The 23079-nt window shown below is 49.3% G+C and overlaps 4 protein-coding genes across 13 annotated transcripts in view; 3 read left to right on the top strand and 1 right to left on the bottom strand.

Moving 5' to 3' along the window:
- The first annotated feature begins 1023 nt into the window (after window positions 1–1023).
- Window positions 1024–6238, top strand: FOXG_01908 (insulysin). 3 transcript variants are annotated; one of them, XM_018379023.1, is made up of 5 exons: window positions 1024–1851; window positions 1906–1931; window positions 2035–2869; window positions 2942–5435; window positions 5492–6237. In XM_018379023.1, exons 3-5 carry the CDS (start codon window positions 2612–2614, stop codon window positions 5809–5811), a joined length of 3072 nt encoding a protein of 1023 aa, XP_018235026.1. In that variant the 5' UTR covers window positions 1024–1851; window positions 1906–1931; window positions 2035–2611; the 3' UTR covers window positions 5812–6237. The 3 variants fall into 3 exon arrangements, with proteins under 3 accessions (XP_018235026.1, XP_018235025.1, XP_018235024.1); XM_018379022.1 differs by having other exon boundaries at window positions 1024–1931; window positions 5492–6238; XM_018379021.1 differs by having other exon boundaries at window positions 1024–2869; window positions 5492–6147.
- Window positions 6239–7497: 1259 nt separating this feature from the next.
- On the top strand, window positions 7498–13154 carry FOXG_01907 (uncharacterized protein). Of its 4 annotated transcripts, XM_018379020.1 has the most exons (4): window positions 7498–8430; window positions 8494–11141; window positions 11193–11913; window positions 11976–13154. In XM_018379020.1, the coding sequence occupies exons 1-4, from the start codon at window positions 8193–8195 to the stop codon at window positions 12752–12754; spliced, it is 4386 nt and encodes a 1461-aa protein (XP_018235023.1). In that variant the 5' UTR covers window positions 7498–8192; the 3' UTR covers window positions 12755–13154. The 4 variants fall into 4 exon arrangements, with proteins under 4 accessions (XP_018235023.1, XP_018235021.1, XP_018235022.1 ...); XM_018379018.1 differs by having other exon boundaries at window positions 7505–11141; XM_018379019.1 differs by having other exon boundaries at window positions 7523–8430; window positions 8494–11913.
- Window positions 13155–16148: 2994 nt separating this feature from the next.
- FOXG_01906 (uncharacterized protein) lies at window positions 16149–22205 on the top strand. Of its 5 annotated transcripts, none has more exons than XM_018379013.1 (5): window positions 16149–16228; window positions 16277–18965; window positions 19028–19864; window positions 19921–20513; window positions 20572–22205. In XM_018379013.1, the coding sequence occupies exons 2-5, from the start codon at window positions 18806–18808 to the stop codon at window positions 21619–21621; spliced, it is 2640 nt and encodes an 879-aa protein (XP_018235016.1). In that variant the 5' UTR covers window positions 16149–16228; window positions 16277–18805; the 3' UTR covers window positions 21622–22205. The 5 variants fall into 5 exon arrangements, with proteins under 5 accessions (XP_018235016.1, XP_018235017.1, XP_018235019.1 ...); XM_018379014.1 differs by having other exon boundaries at window positions 16149–17855; window positions 17916–18965; XM_018379016.1 differs by having other exon boundaries at window positions 16149–17855; window positions 18316–18965; window positions 20572–22204.
- Window positions 22206–23076: 871 nt separating this feature from the next.
- The window catches only part of FOXG_01905 (uncharacterized protein), a gene marked incomplete at both ends in the record, with an annotated part of 2269 nt that continues 2266 nt past the window's right edge, over window positions 23077–23079 (bottom strand). The window contains one exon of the mRNA XM_018379011.1: window positions 23077–23079. Within this exon, the coding sequence (XP_018235014.1) occupies window positions 23077–23079 (3 nt within the window).

The raw sequence follows: 23079 nt of genomic DNA, 5'->3' as shown, positions 1-23079 counted from the left end.
TTACAACTCCGTGGATGGTGATACGGAAGTGATTGAGATGCCGAGAAGGATAATAAATAGCCTCTCATTTCACCCGTACAATCTCATCTCTTCCAATTTACACAAAATTTAGATCCGTTTATATATTCCAAATATCATCCGGGAATTTGGGCCCATTTAGCACCATGCTTCATTAATTACCGACCTATTGGACGGTACAACATTGAACATAAGTTGAAATTGGGCAAATATTTGACCAGCAAGGTGGCCGCTTCATGTTACTCATCAAAGGAAGCAACATATGCAAGCAGCATACAAATCCAGAAGCTAAGGAACAATATCTAATTCTAGCGGCAACGGTGGTGCTCTATTTGACGCCTCACAGATACATACAGGTAGGAGTAGTCTGCACTCCTCGTGAGTTTTTTCTCTTCTTTGTTCATAGCCTCCAGGGAGCAAGAAAACCTCTGATGTTAAACGAGAGTGCAAAAAAAAAAATATTACTCAATCTAAGGTCTATCAAATCTACACCAAATGATACTAAATTTATTCAAGTCTTTTTGTCGTTTAGGATAGAGATCCTAGGTTTTCTTGCCTCCCCTTGATCACTTCTGTCCTACCCCAGTCAGGGACCCGACAGGGACCTTTCGGAACTCTAGGTAATGGAAGGTAGTTGATGTATTGGATTGGTCGGACGCCTAAGGATCTGCCGCGACCAGGGGTCACCATTCACAGATTTTGATACCACAGAGTAGAGATCCGACTTATTGAGCATTTGGAAGACGAAAGAGAACAGTCTTATTTATTTTAGCGCATGTTCGCGAATCACTGAGCTTCTATGTCAGCATAAGAACCCCGAGAGGAGCGTTGCAAGAAACTGACCATGAAATAAGTACTACCTTATATCATGGAAGCACTTGCCTAGATATATGGGTATTATTCAGGCTTTGATATCATTGGTGTTGATTCCCATGTATGTAAGTAATGACCATGTTCAGCTCTCTCGATACTAGAAACGAACGACATCCATACCCGTTTTGACACCATCGTCTCGGATTTATTTGCCTATCTGCCACCTCATTTTGTTCCTTCATACACGCACACATCTCCGCCTCAGCATTCCACGATGGTTATTAATAGGCAGAGGCTTTTGTTGTCTGGCCAAGCTCATCATACGTGATGAAGAGACAGCACCTTGCTGACGAATTGTTGCTTAGTTGTTTAGCCACCTCATTTTGAACACATCACATTAGCAAGGACAAAAACGAAGAAAGGCCTGGAAGGACTTGGCTACCTACCTACCTTACCCAGCATCAACTCCCCAGCATTCCCTTTAGCATCTATTCAAATCTAGCACCCGCACGACAACTGAGAACTGTCGTGTCCCTCAAAGAGTCCAGGGTCCAGAACGTTCGTGTCAATATCCATTATCCTTGTCAACTTCCAGAGCTACTAAGCAAGCCATCATCACCCAACAAGGTTGTTCTTGTCCGTCCTCGATATCAGGGACCAGCCAAGACCCTTGATTCCAAAAAGGATTCGGGATTGGTCATTCGAAAACTGATCCTATTTCGAGATAGGGTCCGTACACGCCGAGAAACTCTTTCATCATTACCGAATCGGTAAAACTCGGTATCCTTCTCTTCTTACCCTGACACCCATCTCAACGGAGGCTCACCCATCTTTACTGGTAACACTGCTCCAGAGCATCAGTAGATCGCTGGTTTTGCACAGACCCTTGGCTTCTTTATTCTGCTGTGCGCGTGCTCAATATCGAGTGGCGCACCCCACAAGCTCAATCATTGCCTTCAAAGTGGTTCGGTCATAGAAGGACACAATTCAAAAGTTCAACTCAATTCAACAGTCTGACTGGTCTGGCTCAAGAATATCCCCCGTTTGCGCCAGCGATATTCTAACCCTAGTCAGTTAGAAAGTGAGGAAACTAAGCTAAGGTAACCTCCCCATGTCCTTGCAGAGCCCTCCCGAGGCGATGTTTACCTACATATAACCAGCACAGGTACCTTTTTCATGACATAGGTAACTAATTGTCTGCAGCCCAGCTTGCCTTTCCAAGGTCTAGGTTCCTAGCTTCCCCATCTGCTTCAGCATCTTTCAGATCTAGCCCCTGTATCCATCCATTCCATTGCTGGCATCATACCCATCACCCCTCAGCAAGTACCTTACCTACTCCCCCGCGACACGGCCCTGCCCTGCCCTGCCCTGTAGCCTCCAGGGACTGTCTTACAGTGGGAGCCTTACCTACGGGACGGTATCCGTTCTGTACCTTACTTCCAGGTCACTTCTGCTTTGCCATTGTCATACTTACCGCACTGCATCATTTTCTTAATTCTCGACATCAATTGGATCACATTCGTTCCATTGTCTTGCGTCTATTGTCCTGTACGCGCCGACTTTGTCCAATCGACTCTCGTACCTGAGCACGCAACTCGTACGAACCCTTGCGATCGGCGACCTGCCCTACCACAGTTCACGGCCGTTTTCTTCCTCCGGTTTCCGGATACAACTTGTGCCGTGTGTGTCGGTGTCACTGTCGGTGTCGGTGTCGGTGACAGTATCGGTGTAGGACTTTGGTTTTGCGCCTGCATTTGCATCTGCATTTGCAACATACACAATGCCTCACTCTCAGCATGAAGAAGATGCCTCCGCAGCGACGGGTGGTGCTCCCATACCGGTGACGCTTGTTACCGACTCTCTCGAGAAGCCTTCCCTCGATGACCGCGACTATCGAGTCATTCGTCTTGGCAATGAGCTCGAGGCTCTCCTGGTGCATGATCCCGAGACCGATAAGGCCAGCGCTGCCCTGGATGTCAATGTGGGAAATTTCAGCGACGAGTCTGATATCCCCGGGATGGCCCATGCGGTTGAACATGTAAGTGCCCCAATTCAACATTTGTGATGTCATACAAACAGACAGTGGACTAACATTTCTGCTTGTCAACAGCTTCTTTTCATGGGCACCAAGAAATTTCCAATTGAGAACGAATACGGCCAATACCTCTCCGCCAATTCAGGAAGCTCAAATGCTTACACTGGGCCAACATCGACAAACTATTTTTTCGATATTTCTGCCAAGCCGGACAATGACCAGGATCCTTCAGATACCAACCCTTCTCCTCTGCGCGAGGCCCTGGATCGATTCGCTCAGTTCTTTATTGAACCGCTCTTTCTACCCGAGACCCTGGACCGAGAGCTGAAAGCTGTTGATTCAGAAAATAAAAAGAATCTTCAAAATGACACATGGAGGCTTCATCAGCTAGAGAAGTCTCTATCCAACCCTAACCACCCGTTCTGTCACTTCTCAACCGGCAATTTTGAGGTTCTCAAGACACTTCCTGAGGCACGTGGAATTAATGTGAGGGACAAGTTTATCGAGTTCCACGCCAGACACTACTCGGCAAACCGCATGAAGCTGGTTGTTCTGGGTAGAGAACCGCTTGACGTGCTTCAGAAATGGGTTGCCGAGTTGTTCTCTCCTGTCGTCAACAAAAAACTTCCACCAAACAGGTGGCCAGGCGAACTTCCTTTCAGGGAAACCGATCTCGGTATGCAGTGTTTCGCGAAGCCCGTCATGGACTCAAGAGAGCTTAACCTGTATTTCCCCTTCATCGATGAGGAGTTTATGTTTGCTACTCAACCTAGCCGATATATTAGTCATCTCATCGGGCATGAGGGCCCTGGAAGTATCATGTCATATATCAAGTCCAAGGGTTGGGCAAATGGTCTTAGTGCCGGCGCCTACCCTGTTTGCCCCGGTACTCCTGGTATCTTCGATGTACAGGTTCGCTTGACGGAAGAAGGTCTTAAGAACTACCCTGAAATCGTCAAGATCTTTTTCCAGTACATCACTCTCCTGCGTGAGAGCCCACCCCAGGAGTGGATATTTCAAGAGCAGAAGGGAATGGCTGATGTCGATTTCAAGTTCAAGCAGAAGACGCCTGCCAGTCGCTTTACCAGCCGAATCAGCTCGGTCATGCAAAAGCCTCTTCCTCGGGAATGGTTACTCAGTGGGCACAGCCGTCTCCGAGAATTTGCTCCTGATGAGATCGAAAAAGCCCTTGCCACGATTCGCCCGGATAACTTCCGCATGGTCATTGTATCACGCAATTATCCTGGCGACTGGGACCAGAAGGAAAAGTGGTACGGAACTGAATATCGACATGAAAATATCCCCGAAGATCTTATGGAGGAGTGCAAGAAAGCCTTTGCAGTCTCTCCCAAAGATCGACTGCCTGCCCTTCACCTGCCTCACAAGAACCAGTTTATTCCCAACAAGCTCGAGGTCGAGAAGAAGGAGGTGGCCGAGCCGGCACTGAACCCCCGGGTTCTTCGCAATGATAGCATTGCCAGGACATGGTGGAAGAAGGATGATACCTTCTGGGTTCCTCGCGCCAATGTTATTGTCAGCTTGAAGACACCACTTATATATGCTTCGGCAGAAAACAACGTCAAGGCTCGACTGTTCTCAGACCTCGTCCGTGATGCACTCGAGGAGTACTCGTACGACGCGGAGCTGGCTGGCTTGCAGTACAACGTCAGTCTCGATTCGCGCGGCCTGTTCTTGGACGTTAGCGGCTATAATGATAAGCTGCCCGTGCTCTTGGAACAAGTCGTCACAACTATGCGAGACCTGGATATCAAGGAAGATCGTTTTGAGATTGTCAGGGAGCGCTTGATTCGAGGATACAGCAACTGGCAGCTGCAATCATCCTACCACCAAGTTGGCGATTACACCAATTGGCTCAATGCCCCCGAACGGGACTTTATAGTAGAGGAGCTCGCAGCGGAGCTTCCAAGTGTCACATTGGAAGGCGTCAGGCTGTTCCAGAAGCAGATGCTTGGTCAGGTTTTCATCGAAGTGTACGTACATGGTAACATGTACAAGGAGGATGCTCTCAAAGCAACCGATATGGTCGAGTCCATCCTGAAGCCACGGGTTTTGCCCAAGGCCCAGTGGCCTATCCTGCGGTCACTCATTCTGACCAAAGGTTCCAACTACGTTTTCAGAAAGACCCTCAAGGATCCTGCCAATGTTAACCACTGCGTCGAGACTTGGTTTTATGTCGGTAGCAGAGAAGATCGCGACATTCGAACCAAGACTCTCCTTTTGGACCAGATGCTCCATGAGCCAGCCTTTGATCAGCTCCGGACTAAGGAGCAACTCGGCTACATCGTTTTCAGTGGACCTCGAGCTTTCTCGACGACTTATGGTTTCCGCTTCCTCATCCAGAGTGAAATGACACCAGAGTTCCTTGACTCGCGTATCGAGGCCTTCCTCATGAGATATGCAGACACTCTGGAGAAGATGAGCGAGACAGAATTCGAGGGCCACAAGCGAAGTCTGATCGTCCGGCGTTTAGAGAAGCTCAGAAACCTGGACCAGGAGTCCACTCGTCATTGGAACCAGATCACGAACGAATACTACGACTTCGAGCTTGGTAAGTTAACAAAGGGCATGCTTTATGTGGTGAACATCTACTGACATTCTTGATAGCCCAGCGCGATGCCGCACAGATTAAGCTCCTGACCAAACCCGAGGTCATCGAGTTCTTCAACCAGCGCCTCAATCCTGCCTCCAGCCACAGGGCACGGTTATCAATTCATCTTCAGGCTCAAGGCAAGGCTGAAGGGGTCGATAAGCGACAGGAAGAGGCTCAGAAGAAGGCCGACGAGGAGCCCTCCCCTGGTGATGCTGTAAAGACGGCCGAAGAAATCACTGATGTCAGGCTTTACAAGGCCGGTCTTACCGCAAGTTCAGGGGCCAGACCCGTCAAGGACATTAACGAGTATGAGGATACGGATGCAAAGTTGTAGAGGTTATATTGGGTCTTGAAATTCTCTGGGTTAACGACTTTATGTTCTTGAAAAGCCAAGTTGGGGGGTGGGGGGTACATCTAGACAGAGGCGCGATACATTGACATTCAATGGTAGAGGGAAGAAGACACTGGACAGCAGGAATCAGATGCTTGTAAATGCATACTGGTATTTGGAAACTCGTTTTAGCGAGTCAGTTTTGTACATGACTATAACAGCGGTCGATCGTTCTGGGGTAGCCTTTGTTGAGACACAAAATGAGATGTGACTTGGTGATGATACCATTGGCCATTGCGATGGAGTGTCCACATTAGTAGCTATGATGTTTTACGCTTCCAGTCAGCCATGAAAGCTGATACAGGTCGCGTACAAAGCTCAGGTTCGTGACTAAATACAGAAGAACCAGCAGTTTTTCGCACTTCAGCACTATTTTCTACAGTAACAGTTGTAAATCAAAGCATTGCACTTGGGCAAAAGGACAGGAGACAGGCAGGGCCGTGTTCACCGTCAAGTGTCATCATCGTCCAGATGCAAGCGCTCAGACGAACAATTTTGGAAGCGTGGACTGCAAGGGGTAGTTTGAGCTACGCATAAGTTGTGAAACAGCAGATCAGAAAAGGTCGAGAAGCAAGTGAATGACTTATAAGGGGAACATGCAGTTGTACGTATTTAGATTCCGACCTACAGGAAAACTGGTCGGTAATGGTCTTATGTATTATAGTGCCCTACTTTACGCCCCCCCCCCCCCCCCGCGTAAGTACCTTTTTCCCCTTTTTATATATATTAATATAAAAGTAACTTCTTTATACAATAGTTTTTACTTGATTTTAAAGGCCTTATTTTTATAAATAATACTAATAATATATATTATAATAATACGCCCCTTATGTTTTTTATATTATAATAGACCAGTTTTACTATATTAGTCTTGCAAACAAAGGAGCAAGTGACTTCTTGAAGACATGCAAGGGCTCCTAGCATGGATGGATGTGGTTTAACTCTTGCAGCTTCGGGCCACTCATTCATGGGTCACGATAAACGGAAACAAGTTGTAAGAGTTGTTAGATTATTAGGTAGTTTCAGCTTCAACCATCCTGGGCTCATTGGAAGAGCCCTTCAATTGGGAAAGCTCTTGTCATAAGTAAGGTGGGTGAAACAACCAAAGATCCAATCCAACGTTAATTTATTCCAAGGACACTTTAAGCACAGGCCCCAAACCTAGCGGTCAACCCTGGGTGATTAGCGGGCTTGTGATGTGAGTGTGGGGGAATGGAATCAGCTCAGCCAGAGAACCTAAAATAAATGCAAGCAAAGATCCTATCCACCCAGAGGAATTATTTTGCGATTTAGTGATCCACTATCAAGTCAATATTCGATGACCAAGTTCAGACTTTGTCGTTATGTACTAATGTATATCATCTAGGGACCTAAGTATATGTATATGTGAATGGTTTACCCAGGCCATAATTATCTTAATGACCTATATAAGCTCGGATCTCATCTTGATTCATCATTATCGCTGCCTAGATGTACTTGAACTTTCCAGTGTCAGGGCACCCAGCTACCTCTACCTACGAATCCATCCATCGTAAAACTCGAGTCAATGGTCGCCCCACACTGTAGGTCGTTCTCAGCGGTCAGAGCCCCAATGCCATCATAAAAAAAAATATAGAACCTGTTCAACCCCCCCCCCGCCTTCCTCTGTGAAAGAAAAAAAAGAACCTATCCAAACTCTTACACGGCCAGGCTCTATTGGTTTGGACCTGTCCTGATTCAGAGTAAATGCAGCAAGACTGTTGTCCTTACTCGTGCCTTGGCCACCACCAGATTTATACTTATACTTCCGGTCTACGTCGACTACTTATTTGCCTTCAAAACTCGTTTGACTTTAAGGATAGGAGCATAGACTTCGTCTTCCGCCTCCGCCTCCGCCTTCGCCCCTCCTACTCATACCCAGACCCCCCGAGCTGCCCGGGCAGCTCGCCTTCAAGACGTCGTCCTCAAAAAAGAGAAAGCTCTTGCGAGGCGATCTACCTATAGACTCGATTGATTCATCGTCGCCCTCTCCTGACTCAGTCCTACCCTCTTGCGAAGTCGACGACGATCCCGCTCTCTCCTTCTCCGCCTCTCTGGCCTCCAACTCGAACTCGTTCCTCCGGGCCGACTCACAACCCGCCTCGAGCCTCCCCCCGCGTCTCCAGCATCAGACAAGTTCTCTCGTCTCGGCCGATTACGCTTCATCCGCTGCCTCGAGCCCCTGTGCATCTGCCTACGCCGATCTTTCCATTGAGAGTGATCGTGGCGGCGACGAGACTGGCCCGGCCCCGACTTTGGCTTTGGCCAGAAGCCAGTCTCCCTTGCGTCTCTCTCACCGAGCTATCATGAATGGCGATGCCGACCTGCCCCAACGCTCCTCATCGCCTTTGAAACGACGTGCTTCCAGTATGGATCCCGAAAACGATGCGGATAGGACTCGCGATGTCGACATGGGTACATCACAAGCCAATGAATCTATCGAGGGAGCCTCACAGCTGGCCCCCGAATCGCTGCCTCGTGATATGAGCGTTGAAGCGCCTGAGCCTACGGCAAACTCAGCCACTGATGCTTTTCCTGCGCAGCGTAAGGCTCACCATGTTTCCAATTTGCAAGTACCGCAATCCGTCGCTAATTCTGGTCTCATAGCAATTCCTTCGCTGCAAGAACAGATCAAGATCATAGAGACTCTCTTGAAAGCCTATCAGGAGGCGCAAGTGAAGGAAGGAGACAAGGCCTATCTCGTCTCCAACACCTGGGTTCAAAAAGCACTCTCATTGCGCGGCGGCTCCAAGGACAGCAAGGAGGGAGATTCCACATCGGACCTTCTCGGCCCTGTTGACAACTCGGATATCATTGAAGAAGTCGTTACAGAACCTACCGGCAAAGAATACATTCGTCTAAAGCAAGGAACTAACGAGAATGAATTCACACTCTTCCCAGAGGATGCTTGGAAGATGGTTGTCGACTGGTATGGTATCAAGAACGGTCAAGAAGCCATTATTCGTGCTGCTATCAACACTGCTGAACCCGGCGAAGAGCCTGTCATTCAGTTCGAGTTCCACCCTCCAGTTTTTACTGTTCACCGTTTATGGTCTGAAATTAGCCCGCTTCCAATCGAGCAGTCCCTCAAGGCCAAAAACCCTCCTCCTTACAAGTTCGTCAGAAGTCGCAAATACCATGCACAGACATTTGTCAAGGAGATTAAGACAGCCACCGGTGTACCGCTAGACCGCAAAATTCGATTGTTCATGGTACCTCAAGTCCAGCAGGTTTCTGGCCCCTCAGAGCCCTCACGAGCCCTCACGCCTCCGGATTCCCCAGGTCGAACACACAACGGAGCTAGCTCTACAGACACATGGTCGAAACTTCTCCTCGACAATGTTTCGTTTTCTCAAGTCCGTGATCAAAGGGTCAAATGTAAGCTGGAAGACAAGACCATTGACCCCAAATTCAACGGCAGTTCAAACTTGACCATGTTCGATCTCGTGACAGATCAAACTCTGGTCATCGATGAGGCCATCGAGTCCTTCTGGGTTAGCAACTACACAGGGAAAACTCCTCCAAATGGATTAGCCATCCCCACCAGAAGTGGCCTGGCCTCTTCTAATGCGAGCGGTCGAAGCAGTCCCGCCCCCGGTGGCTCATTAACACGCGGCCGAACGGGAAAGAAGCCAGGTCGGAGCATTGGTGTCGTTGGTTTGCAGAACCTAGGAAATACATGTTATATGAACTCTGCACTTCAGTGCGTACGAAGCGTTGAGGAGTTGACCAAGTACTTCTTGACCAATGAGTATCTTAATGAGGTCAATAAGACTAACCTCCTTGGATACAACGGGAAAGTTGCTATAACGTATGGAAATCTTCTGAAGGAGATATATACGGAGGGCAGGGGCTCTGTGACTCCTCGAGACTTCAAGAATACGATCGGCCGTTGCCGGTCGACTTTTTCTGGATATGGGCAGCAGGACTCGCAAGAATTCCTTGGATTTCTCTTGGATGCTCTTCAGGAAGACCTGAGCCGAGTGAAGAAGAAACCTTATATCGAGAAGCCTGACTCCACCGACGACATGATCAACAATCCGGAAGCTATCAAGGAAATGGCAGACAAGGTCTGGGACATAACGCGCCTCCGGGACGACTCAGTTATTGCCGACCTCTTCACGGGTTTGTATAAGTCAACACTCAAATGTCCTGAGTGTGGCAAGATCAGCATCACGTTCGATCCTTTCAATAATCTGACCCTTCCTATTCCTGTCGAGGACGTATGGATGGCCAAGGTCAAATTCTTGCCCCTCAACGATGTGCCGGTCATGTTTGAAGTCGAACTGCCCAAGCACAGCGCGATTGAACAGCTCAAGCAGTTCCTCTCCGCCCGGACAGGTGTACCTGTGGAGCGATTGATAGGAGGAGAAGAGTACAAGGATCGTTTCTTCAAGATTTACGACAATAACCTAGATGTTAGCGAAGAAATCGCGAAAAATGATATCGCAACCTTCCACGAGTTGGATGCTGTCCCTACCAACTGGCCACATAAAGCGAGCAAGCCACGCTCCATGCTGGATATCGACACTCCTCTCGAAGCTCCCTGGAATGACCCGCGGTATGAGAGGATAGTGGTACCCGTATTTCACCGCATCCCATCGAACTATGGTCGTGCTCGGGATGGTGTGGCTCCCCCAAGCTTCATCTGCTTCACCAAGGAAGAAGCTTCCGACATTGACCTCATTCGACGCAAGATCCTGGAGAAGATCTCGAACTTCTCAACTTGGTCCAAGCTCAGAAACGGCCCGGAGGAGAACTCTGATAACGCTGACGGAGAGGTGGTTGCTTCGGATGCCGACTCGTCTGGCGATAGTAAGGTTGTTGCCAACTCGGTTGAAGGTGAGGATGACATTGTAGATGTGCATATGAAGGACACCAGCGAGGCTCTCCCCCATCAGCCACAGATTCTGAAACGATTCAACAAGAGCCGACCCAAGTTTATCGGCCCAGATAGCTTCCTTGAACCTGAACTGCAAAACCTTTTCGACCTTTGCTACTTCACAGACAAAGCCTACTCTGGCGATGTGCCAACGGGCTGGTCTAACGTCGATCACCATCAACTACTCCCTAAGTTGTCGGATCGCATCCCTCAGCTGTCACCCGAGGATGACGATACCGCCAGTCGCGACGACGAAAGCAGCACGCCTTCTAATGAAGATGCAAGCAGCAACGACGAGAGTATCAAGGCAGAGACGACGCAAACTAGAATGGTGGAAGAGTCCAGTGAGGAAGAAGTTCAAGAAGCTCCACGAGTAGGTCTTTCTATCAGTCTATCTAACAGTCCCAGCGCTTATACAAAACAGAAATTCAATGGACGTCCCTCAAAGGTAAAAGGACGCAAGCTCAAGGGCCAGAAATTCAACAAGAAAGCCAACAAGCGCCGAGAACGTATGCAGAACAAGAAACACAAGGCCGCTTCTGTCAAGCCCCAGCCTCAACCTCCTGCTGTTGCTGATGGTGGACCTCTGATTCGTCTGGGCGAAGGCATTGTCGTAGACTGGAACGAGGATGCTTGGGAGAAAGTGTTTGGTGGCGCTGCAAAGATCCTTGCTGATGAACAAGGAGCTCCAACATTTATTGATCTGGAAACGCTCACGGACCCTGCCCTCAAGATTGCTCAGAGAAGAAGACACCATCGTCGTACACGAGGCATCAGTCTCGAAGAATGTCTGGATGAGTTTGAGAGAGCCGAAGTCCTCTCCGAACAAGATATGTGGTATTGCCCCCGCTGCAAAGAGCATCGGCGAGCCAGCAAGAAGTTCGACCTGTGGAAATCGCCAGATATTCTTGTCGCGCATCTGAAGCGCTTTAGCAACTCTGGATGGCGCCGCGACAAGTTGGACGTCATGGTTGACTTTCCTATTGAGGGTCTCGACCTTACTTCCAGAGTCATTCAAAAAGAGGATGGCAAGGATGAGATTTATGATTTGATTGCTGTTGATGATCATTACGGAGGTCTCGGTGGAGGTCATTACACCGCCTACGCCAAGAACTTTGTCGATGGGCGATGGTATAACTACAATGGTGAGTTGCTATATCTCTCTGAGCCCCTACCCGTGGCTCCAAGACGCTGACAAGCTCTACAGATTCGTCTGCAAGCCCTGTGTCTGACCCTTCGACATGCATTACATCAGCTGCATACCTATTGTTTTACCGTCGCCGCTCGAGTACCCCTTTAGGCGGATCGCGGTTCGGAGTCATCTCTGAGAAATACAAGAACAGCGAAGAAAACTCTGAAGAAGAAGAAGAAGAAGAAGGCGAGGTGGGGGAAGGTCAGCGTCTCGGCGAGGGTTCCTCCCTGAATGGGTTGTCGAGCGCTGGGATCGGAGCCGCAGCAACTCGCCATCTCGGCGGTCGTGGTTCGGATAGAATCACCGTCACCTCTTTAGCTGGACCAGACGACGAAGACGAAGATCTCCCACCCTACGATGGAGCTAACCGAATAGAGAGCATCCACAGTACCGTCGAGGACGAGGGTGTAGATATCAATGGAAGCTACCAGCGCCTGGATAACAAGTCACTCAACCTCGTCCAGGGTTGGAACTTCGAGGGCCTGGGAGATAGCGGTGCCGAAGACTCTACAGGTGCCGACATTGGTTCTGATGATGTCCAGCTAGACTCTTCAGCTGATGAGCGTGGCCTCAGCCAGTTTGATGATCACGACACAGTTATGACAGGACAGGACCCCGCTGAGGGCGAATCCGAGCCTGCCGCTCCTCAAACGACGATTCTTACAGACACCCAGAAGTCTACATGGGACTGCAAGGATGTGATCGATGTGCAAACCGCGGCAGGGAGCGACAGGGATTCGAACGAGGTGGCCGAGATCCATCTTGAAAATGAGAAGGGAATCAAGGCCGAGTAGGACGGCTGTCCAAAGTCGGGCAACAAGCGGCCCAGAGTCATGATGACATATGGTAGACGATATACGAGAAAACGGCTAAAAGTGCATGAGATGATGACCCGGGACGGCCCAACTTGTGAGGGGCATGTTGACGTGGATGGGGGAGAGGTAGATAGAAAGAGGCGGCGAGAGAAATAGATGGTACATATCGCCGCACATCTCGCATAGGGTTGAAGGGTAGAAAACGGCGTTGGGTTTTATTTAGCATCAGGCATGTTCAGTTGAATGGACTTGACGAAGTCAAAACAGAGGATGTCTTGTCTATACGTGTGTAGTTCAAGCAGTAGTCATAAATGATAGACATTCTTACTCTCATATGACTGGTGATACACAATGTGATTTGCTTCACTGCCCTCGCCAGCTTCAGGGCTTGCTCGGACGAAGGGCGCAAGCTACTAAGGATGTATTTGAGGACTGAGCACGAGAAAGAAATTGCGAGACGTTAAACCCCGCGTTTCAGGAGATGAAGTTCGGTTGGAAAGCATCGCAGTTGAAGACTATCTTCTGAAGCAGGAAACACCATATGGAGGAGTCACTTGCGCAACTGATTAGATACAGTTAGTTCGCAGCAGTGGTGCGGCGTATGGGATAAACCCGAGACCTAAGGTAATCTTCAAGTTCGGGGCAAATCCTCGATAATCAACCTACCCACCAAATGGGAGCCGGGGCGATGCCCTTCCTCACTCCACACTCCACTTGGGCGGGCTGGATTTGACAGCCAGCACAGCGGCCGCTAGATTGAGGGCGTTTGATATGTTCTCACTCTACCTCCTGAGGGGTTGACAACTAAAGAATGGCTTGATGGTTGACACAAGTGACGAAATAGAAGTAGATAATTGCTTCGCGATCGACATCTCAAAATCCATCTCATGGTTGCATCCAGGCTATTCGGTTCTCCACAGGGTTCAGCTTGACAGGCTTGAGGAGTCCCAAGCTTCAGCCAGCCACCACGTTAAAGATTTGAGCCTCTATAGGACGTAATTTGACGCATTGAGGCACCACCAGTGGTCAGATGATGTTTGGGAAGAGCTCATCATACACCGAGACTAAGACCTGATAACGTATAGACATATGACTGGCGATAGTGAGCCCACCAACATTGAGAATTTGAAGTTTGGCTATCGCAGAATGGCAAGATCCAACATATCCACTACGTGACCCATATCCTTTGCGATAAAAGAAATAAGTAACTTCTTCACACGCAACGCAAGATTGTTGATATTGTCAGCTAAAAATGACGGACGCCAAATACCCTATACCACAGGCTACCGGAGACTCCAGGGCGACCGCAATAGGGCCCAAGCCATCCATTCTTTAGTTGGAGAGTAGAAAAGTCGAACCGAAAACGGGTCCAGGGCGTCTTTAAGGACCAGCCAGGAACAAGGGAGACAAGTGTCGAGAGTCGGGACTTGAATCAGGTTATGACCGCAGAAGGAGCAAGATCCCACAAAAGCCAGGGTACCTCTCGCCGTCTCGGTGACTCTGTGGGGTGACTTCAAAGTCTAAGAAACAGGCCGCCGGCCCAGCAGGCGTGGGTTCTTGCCTCGGTTCGGGGATTCTGGGGTGGAGATGGACATGGAGAAGTGAGTCTTCCTCGTTTTGAGGCTCGAAGTGGAGTCTTTGTAATACCAGCAGATCGAGCCTTTGAAATGCGTCATGTGTGGGAGGGCTTTGACAGATCCAAAGCTAGGTACCTTAGTCAGTAACCAGATCGTATGAGGAGTCTATGTGGCTGCCCTTGTGGTCCATGACCGGTATGGAAAGGCTTGATAGACAGCGTGCGTATCGTACAAAGAGATGGAAGCCGAGTACTCCATCATTCCCTAGACGGACTACAGGTTACAGTTATCTGGCAGCCAGCTGGAGCGATGAATGGGCAGTCCATGTGCCCTGAAGGTCTTGGCTTCTTTCGAGCCAATTGAGGAAACCATCTGCTCAAGTATGTGTGCGTCGATGAAAGGAATTCTTGCGGCATCAATCTATTGTTTTTATATCATTCATTGGAGCGAACCGGGGAATTTGGATGTCGGTTGCCGTTGTTGGAAGTTCTACTGAGTCCAGGAACAAACTGAAGATGGCTCCATTCTGCGTATGGCACCGCGATGGCCTGGGTAACTGTCGACAGCCATCCTATACCTAAAGCGTAGCTGTTGCGTACCTCGTCTCTTAGTAGCTTCACTTAGAGGCGGGGAGAGTTTTGAGCCGGTGTGGTGCGGGGCAGCGAGCCCATGGCCTATGGCGAAAGCGACAGGTGATGGAATGGGGCAATGGAGATGGGAATGAACGAGCAAGACAAGAAGAGTTGAGAAGAATGAAGGCGGAGGAGGTTGGCGTTGCTGATGAGAGTCGATAGGGTCTCGAAAAGATAAGAGGCTCTGGTGACGAGATCTGGATCTCAGATCTGCTCCCGTCAAATCACGTCATATTGGTTCGTTCGTTTGTGTCAACCAAAAGGGATAGTAAGTCGACTTGAATGTGGAGTTGACTGGTAGATGCTGTGAATGTAGGTGCCTTACCTATAGATGATCCTAGTAGTCTAAGGTAAGGTAGAATTCATCAATCAATTGTACTGTATCCAAGTTGATCCAGAACCGCAAAGATGTTGACAGCCAGCCACTGAATTGATGAATGGTAGCCCAGGTAAGGCAGGGCCTATCTAGAGTTGGGTAGGTAGATTGGATTCTGGCTGAACAGCACCTGCACTTTACCTGCACGGAATCATACCCGGTGCATAAGTAGATAGGTACCTACCTGACTGGGTAAGTACCCTCCCCCTTACCCTCTTGAGTTGCACCTGGAGTCCATTATTCTTGTATATGCTGAGATCGTAGTGGAGACCTAGGAACCTGACCGTGCGGGAATCTTGTGGTTCTCACCGGTCATACCAAGCTCAATTGATTAATCACCAAGTGTCGGGGTTAACAAGGACAATAGCACATATGCTATGTCGAATACACTGTACCCAAACTGTACTTCCTTCGAGAATGATTCTTAGGTGGTTCCCCTTTGCGTTGCAGCCCACCACGCACCCCTGTTCAGTAAGTGTGGGGCGAATGACCCCATTCTAGATTCTCGAAGACAGCCAGAAGAATTCAAAGCAAGCCGCTTGGACCCTCCGTTGTCTACCCTGTTGGCTGACGCTGCAGACACGACGTAATTGGTTGTCATAAAGACAAGGGGGCCCTGGTCCTGGCCAAGCGTGTGGAGCACGAGGTGGGTTCCACACTCAATTCTTAGCCTCTCTAGGCTCTGGCCCAGCTGGCTTTGGTGCCTCGCGTCGCGTTGCAAGCACGTTAAGGCACCTCCGGCTCCCATGCCTGCAAGCCTGTAAGGTGTAAGGTAGCGACGATCCTCAACCACATCCAAGAACATCGTCCAACCTCACTCACGATGGACCACTTCGGACCTTGATGCAGGCGGCACAGCCAGAGCACAGTAATCCTACGGTGGCCTATAATGAACGTTATGTCTGACCTTCCCTAGGTACACTCGACCGTGCTGTCGTGTCGCCTCTGCTGACCAGTCACTCGCCACTGTAAATCACTAAAAACAAGGCCTCAGAATCCACACAACGCGGAACCTAAGTCTGCGCCCTCTCCGCCAGCCCAGACGGCACTTCCGCAAACTCTGATGCCTCTTAGGCCTCCTTTGCAAGTAGGCAAGCTACTCTTTGCTGTTGTATATTTGATCGCTTGCGTTGATTAGGAGCAATTCTTTAGACTTGACCATAATGCGTGCTGTCATCGAATGAAGCATTTGACTACCTTAGGTAGTTTAAGTAGCTTGTGTTCACAAACTGAGGCCAAATGGTGCTGTATATTTCCCACTACAACTCTACCAAAATCTATTACATATTGCGAGATCTGCGTCATCAAGCTTAACTGTACTCCTACTCTATCTTAATTAGGAGTTTTACTCTGTGCGCTTTTCATAAGCAAGAACATCTTGACCCCCCCTATTCATGTTTCAAACAGAGCACTCATTTCCACCCTCCTTTGTTCGCATGTGGTTTTCCTTTTTTTTTTTTCATCATCTCTCTAGGTGCCTGAGAAAAAATTTAGGTATTGTTCTTGAGCAGCGCTAAATCCATACCCCGTGGCAGCCCTATAGTCCCCTAAAACGATTCATAGCCACGGTTCTAAAAAGTGATTATTGGGTATGGAACATGATCGTTTTTTAACTCCTTGCCCCCCCTGGCTCTGAGACCTCCCCTCACACTCACATTCCCTTCCCTCCAGTTTCTCTCAGAACAGAGTGACTTTTACCCCTATGCCTCTGGACTGAGTCCGTCTCACCCGAACTAATTCGACTCTTGAACTTGGCCTTCGATCTGGTCGCTTCTGACTCGCCGTTTGAGCCCTTTCTTCTCCACGTCTTTCGTACTTCTTCTCGGCAAATCGTTCCACTAAGGCGGTTGTCAATCTATTCGAGTAATTCGACTGCCGGCGCCAGGCTTGGTTCCCGCCTCTGTTTCTGCTTGTTAAGGTTGTCTTTTGTTTCTTGGCTTCGTCTTGCCCTGTCTTCGTTTCTCACGCTCCACCTGTGAGTCCAAAAGGTACCGGCCGATGGGCTCGAGAGGTCAGAACTCTGTTGCGTCACATTTTGGTTCAATTCGACCTAGTCAAATCCAGGCTTCAATCCAGACATTCGCCCTTTCTGCCTTTCATCTGGTCTTTCCTCAACCCATTCCCAGGACTTACATTGGCAGTGAATATCTCTCTCGCCTCATCCTTTCCAATTTCTCTCTGGTTGTCACATCGCACTATCACCCTGTCTGTGTTGTGCGTTGCTGTGCTGCCCTACCGGACTTGCACTCACACTTGCGCTACTGTACACTGCAATCGCTCCTCCTCCGCTTGCAGCCACGCTCGCAGATCTTCTCCTTCCTCCCCCGGACCCGGTTACCGCGACTGTCGGTGCCCTTGCCCTGTCTTTGGGTCTTCCCTTATCCTTCCCTAGTCCTTCCATTCTCCGACCAGGGTCAGACACCTTCTGCGTGCCGCTAAGCAGGTCTCGTACTGCTGTACATACAGTAGGCAGCTCGTACCTTGAACCAAGACTGGTAAGCTAAAGCCTGGGCTGATACTTTCACTCATTGCCCTGACACCATCCATTGTTCCAGCCCAGCGCACGCGTGCTCTGTTCTGGTTCTGCTTGTAGTGTTGGTTGTACTGTACTGTATTGTCCAGTCCAGTCCAGTCCAGTCCAGTTCGTCCGTCCGTACTTTCCTTCTCACTACCTGTGAATCCAACCCTCAATCCGACGTCCTTCCTTGCCTCTTTTCCTTCTTCTTTTCATCCCCTGGCCCTTCCTATTCCTAGGTGGCTCTTTCCATCTTGGCCCAATCCGAGTCCAGATTCCGAGTCCTCTTGTCCCCTCCATTTCCAATCCACTGCGCTTCTCCCTCCTGCGCCATCATTTTTCAAATCCCTCTTGTCTTCTTTTCGCATCGCCGCATTTACCACGTCTTTCACGACATCCTCCTCCTGCTTACCAGCTAATATCCGCCCCTCGTCTCTCAGCCTCGACTGAATTTTCTAATTGTACGAACCCTGTCGCCAACCGACTGCTCCCGCCCGCCGCGACGCCAGTCTGACAGCCTGTCCGACCCTCCCAGCAGAAAACACCAATCGTCTGTACCACCGAACTAGGTTCATTGAATCAACTCAACTCGACAACATCGCATACGAACTCCTCGAGACGAATCAGCATCACGGCCCCTGTCTCTCAATTCGAACACCCCTTGCTCGCCACCAACCCGCATGTCGTGTAGCTATTGAGTCAATTCTCTTAGGCTACTTCGCGACAATTGCGTTTTCAATCACGACCTCGAAATTCAATCCTACCCTGCTCTAATCCAACGTTCGAAGCTCGATCGGCTCGCTCTTTGAGATAATTTGGTCTCCGGCAGTTCGTGAGGCTACTTGGTTCTGGTAAATCGCTTTATCTTGGTACAAATACTCAACTGCCCGAAGGGCTACGGTGCTCCAGTCGCGAGACTGGTAGCTCTCCATGAGCACCATGGACCGCGCCGCTTGTCATGTTATTTACGTCAATCGCAATACCAGCGAAGATGGATTGATTCACAGCACTTCTGGCGACAGCACATCCGATTGGGCAGCGGATGAGGCTCGTCACGTCGTACAACCTCTGCTAGATGCCTTCGGAGACGGTTCGTTCTTTCGTTATGGCGTCGCCATGAGTCATTTCCCCACTCACTAACATATTGTTCAGTTCATGTTTGCGCATCTGGAGGTGCCTGCTTAACAAAATTATTCGAATTACAAGAGGGTTCAATGCTTGACCTGAAGCCAACCCTGGTTCTCCTTGATACACCAAACGATGACCCAGTACCTGAAGCGCGGAGAAGGGCATCGTCGCCTTCTCCTTCATGCAGTTCTTCCAACGAAAATGTCGACATCCACACACCCGACGAAGCACTATACGGTCTGGGACTGCTGCAAAAAATCATCACCGAAGCGCATTTGCGCGGTATGTCTAAACTCGTTGTACCGATTCCGGTAATAAGCAATTCCGAGGCAGGTCACCCCACAACCAACGGACAGATGACCGACGGCACAGCTGAGCAGAAGCCTTTGCCATTGGGATCGCTTGACACAAATCGTCAACTCATAAGGAGGTGCCTAGATCTAGGGGCAGTCGACGTCATCATTTGTCCAATGAGCACCAAATGTATTACAAGTCTGGAAATCTGCGCCTATCGGGCTCACAGAGATGCCGCCAAGGAACAATCAACCCTGCTGGAAATTAGACAAGGTCGAAAACGGTCGTGGGTGGGAGTCAACGAAGAGAAGCCCTTCGCATATCTTCGTGAAGCCATGGTATCCGGTCTGATGAAAGGAATATGCCGTTTAGGCACCAGTGACGACCAAATCAACAATGCTCATGTGGCCGTCTCTTCAGAACGACAATCTGCCATTGCTGAGGCAATTGGAAGTTGGCGCTTCTGCGCTCACTCATTCACTGATGATGAGTTGTTGGTGGCCGCAATGGACATGTTCAGACATGCCTTAGCTATGCCAGAACTTGAGCGATGGCGGATACATGCAGGTACGTTGTACTGTTTTGGGTTGGTGTCGGTTGCCCGCATACTGACTCAGCTTCAGATCAACTAATCAGCTTCCTTGTTGCTTGCCGTGCTGCATACAATAGCTTTGTGCCTTACCACAATTTCCGTCATGTTGTGGATGTACTGCAAGCTACCTTCAATTTCCTGGTACATATCGGTGCTCTGTCGCCGTATCCTTCGGGTACCGAATCCCGTTCCATGCCAGAGAAGTCGCCTATGGCTTCTCTCATAACTCCGTTTGAAGCGTTGACGCTCCTCATCACTGCTATTGGGCATGACGTCGGACACCCTGGCGTGAACAACGGTTTTCTTGTGACACTAAATGCTCCCCTAGCACAGTTGTACAACGATCGATCTGTTTTGGAATCGTTCCATTGCGCCGCTTACTCGCAGATTCTTCGACGATACTGGCCCTCTGCCTTCGAAGACACAAAGATGCGTAACCTGATGATCAGCTCTATCTTGGCTACGGATATGGGTTTGCATTTCGACTACATGAAGAAGCTCGGAGATGTTCAAGAACGACTCCAAGCTAACAATAGCGCCGACGGTTGGAATGGCCGGCAAATTGAAGAGAACAAGTCTCTCGCTTGTTCGTTACTCATCAAATGTGCTGATATTAGCAACGTGGTATGCCTCCCCCTTGTTAATGGCGTCGTGGAGTCACCAGCTAAAAATGCAAATCTAGGCACGAAACCATGAAATAGCTTTGAAGTGGACTTACATTCTCTCAGAAGAGTTCTCCCGGCAAGCTTCGATGGAGAGTGAGCTGAGCATCCCTTCATCACTTATGACACCGCCCAAGCAAGACATGACTTCACTGGCTAAAGGCCAACTCGGCTTTATGAACCTTTTTGCCACCCCTCTATTCCAAGGCGTCGCCGACATCATGCCCGCTATGCAGTACACTGTCGACGAGCTTGAGATGAATAAGAGTCTCTTCGAGCTTAAGCTTCAACAAGAGAAAGAAAAGCAACCCCTAGATGACCCAATCAGGAGACGTCTTCTGAAGGAAGGTACATTTTCCCCAAGGACCATGAGCTTTGCTGTACCACAGGAGGAGGAGAAAGAGGAGAAGAGAGATATGACGACTCTGTTCGAGGCATTGGATCGCGGATCGGACACAACCCCTGTAGGGAACGGTGAACTACCCATGCCACGCCCGGAAAGGGATGACCTATCGCCGGCCGATAGTCAGAGGACAATGGGGCCATCAGCTGCAAACGGTGTAGCTGGGGACCACAGGGGATCGAACGGATCAGCTTCAACATTTGATGCGGTTAGAGAATTGGCCAACAGTGATCCGTTTCAGACGCAAACGAGAAGGGATTCAGCGAAGCAACGATCCAGCGAGACGACAGATGGAAGTGTTTCTGGGGCTTGCTCGGGAGATTGGGCTTCACAAGCGACAAGCGCTACAACGGGCAAGATGCCGATGTCACCAAGCACACGTGGTACGAGTATCGTGAGCGGAGATTCGACTGAACATGCCGTTGGAATTCCTAAGATCAATGTCGACTCTGCAAGTTTGAAAGACAGCTCAGGAACGCTTCGCCAGGATGGCTCACCTATCGATGACGAAACAAGATCCGATGCGAGCACGACAGGTGGAAGTATCGGCAGGGCTGAGGGCAAGTCGCTACGGAAGAAAACAAGTAGGTTCAGGATAAAGGATCTTCCCTTTTTCAGAAGGCACAAAGGCACGAATTCTCCGTCTACTGCAGACATGACTGGATGAGGTATTACAGCACTCATCGGCCAGGAGCGAAAAGAGAGGCGTGGTCAAATGATGCTTCAATGACGTGCTCATGAAGCTGGAGGGGCAACCCAGAGCGTCGGATGAGTTGAGGTGATTCTGGCTGAATATTGTGTGTTCTATAAGTTTTGTTTTGGGGGAAGGTGTTGGCCTAAGTTGCTCTAATGATTGCAGTATATACGTGTACAATATCTATGTGTGGACGGATGGACGGTGCGTCTGTTCAGAAGTCCGAGGAACGGGGGTCCAAATCAGCATCTCGAGTCACTCCAAAGGAACGGAGAAACGGACTGGGCTACTGGCGTTGGCGCAAGGCAAGGTTGGGATGGTGACGAAAGCAATGTATCAAAATCAAAGAGGACGGTGGGGGCGTGGGAAAGGGTTTATTTGGTTGTCTTGGCTTGAGTATATGGTATGGGTTGGGTATATGGTATACGGCATAGGATGATGGACGTAGTGTTGGTGTTGAGTATGGCTGTGAGGCTATGATTGCACACAAGCTGTCACATGAGATGAGATATATTATTCAATGATGAAGTACTTCGAAGCCCAAACAAAATATCGGTTCTTTATGCTCGCTAATGGAGGTGACAAGCCTTGCTTAGCTGGCTTGGAGCCCACGCCTACAAGCGACTGTGCCAAGAGAAGAAGCGTGCAGACCCCTATGTCGGCAGCATATTTCCTGTTCAATGTGATGAGTAATAGATACTAACGAGTCGATTTCCATATGGAAATTGACTTGAGGAAAGGGTTGCAGTTAGGCATTACACGACTAAATCCCGAAGACAAAATGGTGAAAGATGATTGCTCAGAATTTCCGAGTCTCCCTGACGATCCCTGTTTGCTTGGCCCTTAGGGCGCGTATGGGACCTGTTGGTCCACCGAATCTGCAGTTCTAGAACCGTCACGGATTCTCTGGAAGAGCTTCATTGGAGTCTATGTGGCGTTAGTCTGTGGGTATGAGTGGTGTTCGTAGTGAGGGACTGGACGACCAAGATCAGGCGTGCAGTTGGGACGGTACATGGCATCCTCAACTAGCCGGCCCCAGGGAGCAAGAAAGCTTCTGACATGAAATCAGGATGCCAAAATAAACTGGTCTAAAGGCCTGCTAAGATATACTAAACTTACCTAATTCTTTTCGTTACTTAGGATAGAGGCCCTAAGTTTTCTTGCCTCCCCTAACCGGGATACAACGTTCAGGATGAACAGCTTGGCAGCACGTGCGGACTGCTAGTGTACAAAGAATGTCTTTAGTCAATAAATGATTGAGTTTCATGACGAAAACTTTCATTTTAAATAGCTTTATAAGATGCCTTATATGGGTTGTAGTAGTTGGCATATTCGAAGTCATGGATGACAGGCCACATCTCAGTTTCCAGCCCCTGCCTGCTGCGTTGAAGACTCCACATACAGGAGTATTGCAGCAAAAAGGCACAATTA

This window comes from Fusarium oxysporum, chromosome 5 (genome assembly GCF_000149955.1).
Source record: "Fusarium oxysporum f. sp. lycopersici 4287 chromosome 5, whole genome shotgun sequence".
NCBI lineage: Eukaryota > Fungi > Ascomycota > Sordariomycetes > Hypocreales > Nectriaceae > Fusarium > Fusarium oxysporum.
This window is presented reverse-complemented; position numbering and strand designations above follow the sequence as displayed.

Bases quoted from the DNA above. Each gene is read 5' to 3' on its own strand.
- FOXG_01908 (XM_018379022.1), top strand. From the start codon at position 2,612: ATGCCTCACTCTCAGCATGAAGAAGATGCCTCCGCAGCGACGGGTGGT. The intron at 2,870-2,941 runs GTAAGTGCCCCA...GCTTGTCAACAG, and splicing joins TGGCCCATGCGGTTGAACAT to CTTCTTTTCATGGGCACCAA. The intron at 5,436-5,491 runs GTAAGTTAACAA...CATTCTTGATAG, and splicing joins ATACTACGACTTCGAGCTTG to CCCAGCGCGATGCCGCACAG.
- FOXG_01907 (XM_018379017.1), top strand. From the start codon at position 8,193: ATGAATGGCGATGCCGACCTGCCCCAACGCTCCTCATCGCCTTTGAAA. The intron at 11,914-11,975 runs GTGAGTTGCTAT...CAAGCTCTACAG, and splicing joins GCGATGGTATAACTACAATG to ATTCGTCTGCAAGCCCTGTG.
- FOXG_01906 (XM_018379013.1), top strand. From the start codon at position 18,806: ATGAGCACCATGGACCGCGCCGCTTGTCATGTTATTTACGTCAATCGC. The intron at 18,966-19,027 runs GTTCGTTCTTTC...CATATTGTTCAG, and splicing joins GCTAGATGCCTTCGGAGACG to TTCATGTTTGCGCATCTGGA. The intron at 20,514-20,571 runs GTATGCCTCCCC...ATGCAAATCTAG, and splicing joins GTGCTGATATTAGCAACGTG to GCACGAAACCATGAAATAGC.